Genomic DNA, 2,807 nt, shown 5'->3' on the forward strand with positions numbered 1-2,807 from the left:
AGCGTGGGACGACATATTTGGGCTGTTGGAAGGTGGGGGGGGGGGTCACAAATAATGGGGAAAAAAATATTTGGGGATTTTCGCCCTAGCCTACCGGCAGCAGTTTGAGATTATCCAGACACAAAAGACACATGATATCCCCACTTGCCGCCTTCAGCCTGGCAGGAATCATTATGATCCATGTTTATCCTTATGTCAACAGCAACAGAGTATAACTGGCCTTCCTCTTTACTCATAGCCGGAGACCATCAGGGCAATGTCCCAGTTGGTCTCCGAGGTGAGAGGACCCACCATCTCTACCCCTTCCTCCGTGACGATGGCGATCTCGTAGCGCTTGCAGGCGCGCGAGTCGCGGTAGTACAGCACCTTGAGACAGCGCTCCAGCAGATCGCGGGCCTCCTCCTTGGTCAGGGCCGCCTTGTTCTCTACGGCCTCCCTCATCAGGGGCGTGGCCAGGTACGCGCCGAAGCCCGTGGCCACCAGGGGGGCCTCGTAGGCCACACCCAGCTTGTCCACGTAGCCCAGGAAGCTCTCTCCGTTCTGGACGCCTCCGATGACCACGGTGTTCCACAGCGGGTTCATCTTGCAGCGCCGCTGGTACAGCACCCGGGTCAGCCAGGAGTGGACCGCCTTGGGGCTGAGGCTGTGGCCGTCGTCCAGCAGCTCGCCGCCCGTCACCATCTCCTGGATGACCTGCTGGAGGTACTGGTAGTCGGCGTAGTCGCCCGACACGCCCAGGATGGCGCCGTCGTTGACCTTCATGAGGCGCGAGATGTTCCTATAGCGGGCCAGGGAGCCGTAGGAGCCCAGCATGTCCGACGCTATCATCACCCCTCCGGTGAACTTCACCCCGACCACGGAGGTGCCCGTCACCGCGGGGTGGAGCGTGCGCTTGGCGGGGCCGCCGCCGACGTGTTGCTTGTTTCCTGGGAAGGAATAAAAGTGAGCGGGCACGGGTCCATCATCCCAAAGACCCATCTGGATACCGTTGGACTGCATGTTGACAGTCTTTCAGAGATTGTAGATATTTTACCACTTAACACGGCATCCGTTCAGTGTTATATTTGAAATAGCTTACATGATGTCATCAACGTGACATCAGGCAACATTGTAGCAGTACTACCCATAGAAGGCCAGTATATGACGTCTGTACAATGAGTACTATAGAAGGCCAGTATATGACGTCTGTACAATGAGTACTACCCATAGAAGGCCAGTATATGACGTCTGTACAATGAGTACTACCCATAGAAGGCCAGTATATGACGTCTGTACAATGAGTACTACCCATAGAAGGCCAGTATATGACGTCTGTACAATGAGTACTACCCATAGAAGGCCAGTATATGACGTCTGTACAATGAGTACTACCCATAGAAGGCCAGTATATGACGTCTGTACAATGAGTACTACCCATAGAAGGCCAGTATATGACGTCTGTACAATGAGTACTACCCATAGAAGGCCAGTACATGACGTCTGTACAATGATTTGCAGATCTATAGATATTTTTGAGGGGCACTATATTCAGCTATATTAGTGTAGATCATCACCATTAAATTCCCATTGACAATGAATGGAGAATTTACGTCATACTGTATGTGTCTGAGCAAATCGGCTATTTTCGTCCTACACAAACATTAAATTCACATTGGCAATGATGGAGAATTTACGTCATATGTGACCAAATTTGCCCGAGGAACTGCCATTGCATTTTTTTTAATTTTCGTCTTTTCATGTCGTATGACTGAAATTGAATGAATGAATGAAATTGACATATTGGTTGTTCAGTTTGACCCACCAGTTTTGTCTATATGGCTTATAGAGTAATGTCTTGCAGAAAACGGGCTTGAAAGGTTCACTTCTGTGGTCTCTAACATTACACGCTATTTCAGACATGCTCTAGTCTGCCTGTGCTATAACTCATTTTGAAAGTGAAAAGCTGCAGTCAAATCTGGTCACATATGTGTCTGTGCAAATTGACACGTTACGTCATGATGATGTACGATGATAAGAGCGCCCCTCACTTCACACAGTGTGATTTTCTTTTTGGAGAAGAGACACACATTGAGTTTTAAGTCCATAATTGGTTGGGCGGTTCTCGAGATACATGAAGACAGATATTTATAGAACCAGATTTTCTGGAATAGATGGTCTCACATTCAGACATTTCATGCATACAGTATCCCGGTGATTACACTGACTGTACCAACACCTGCAAACCTATATTGGAGTATTGCCTCAGGAATGTGACAAAAACTAATCTCCATGAATTCAAGGCTTCATGGGTTGAGTAATTGATTAATAGGCTGCAGGCCATGAATACACCTTCCGTATGTCACTGATTAGATGACCCAACAATCAAGGAGTTGCATGGCATTGGTGTCGTTTGGGCCTCAGGTACATTAATGACATATAGTACAATGTTGAAAATGAGTGGTACACCCCTTTAAGTAAAGGAAAAGTGTTGTACTTGCTCCACCGTCCACCACTGCCCACCAGACTGGTAGATAGGATGTGTGTTGTAGTTGATCACTTGCCACTGGGAGGGTGTTGGTTCACTTCCCCTTCCAGCTCCCTGCCGCCATGCCAAGGGCCAAACCCTGGCACCGTCCCTCCACTGGGTGGAGAGATCCAAACCCTGGCACTGTCACTCCACTGGGTGGAGAGATCCAAACCCTGGCACCGTCACTCCACTGGGTGGAGAGATCCAAACCCTGGCACCGTCACTCCACTGGGTGGAGAGATTCTTTGTCAGTCAGTTCAGTGATAATAAAAAACGCTGTGTCATGGTAGAATAATGAGGG

The 2,807-nt window shown here is 48.9% G+C and overlaps 1 protein-coding gene across 1 annotated transcript; it reads right to left on the reverse strand.

Moving 5' to 3' along the window:
• Window positions 1–228: 228 nt before the first annotated feature.
• On the reverse strand, window positions 229–999 carry LOC308309624 (proteasome subunit beta type-4-like; the record flags this gene model as incomplete). The annotated part of the gene is made up of 1 exon (XM_080755535.1): window positions 229–999. The coding sequence occupies one exon, from the start codon at window positions 997–999 to the stop codon at window positions 229–231; it is 771 nt and encodes a 256-aa protein (XP_080611661.1).
• Window positions 1,000–2,807: the final 1,808 nt, after the last annotated feature.

Source organism: Protomyctophum bolini, assembly GCF_963924005.1.
Source record: "Protomyctophum bolini genome assembly, chromosome: 22".
Lineage (NCBI taxonomy): Eukaryota > Metazoa > Chordata > Actinopteri > Myctophiformes > Myctophidae > Protomyctophum > Protomyctophum bolini.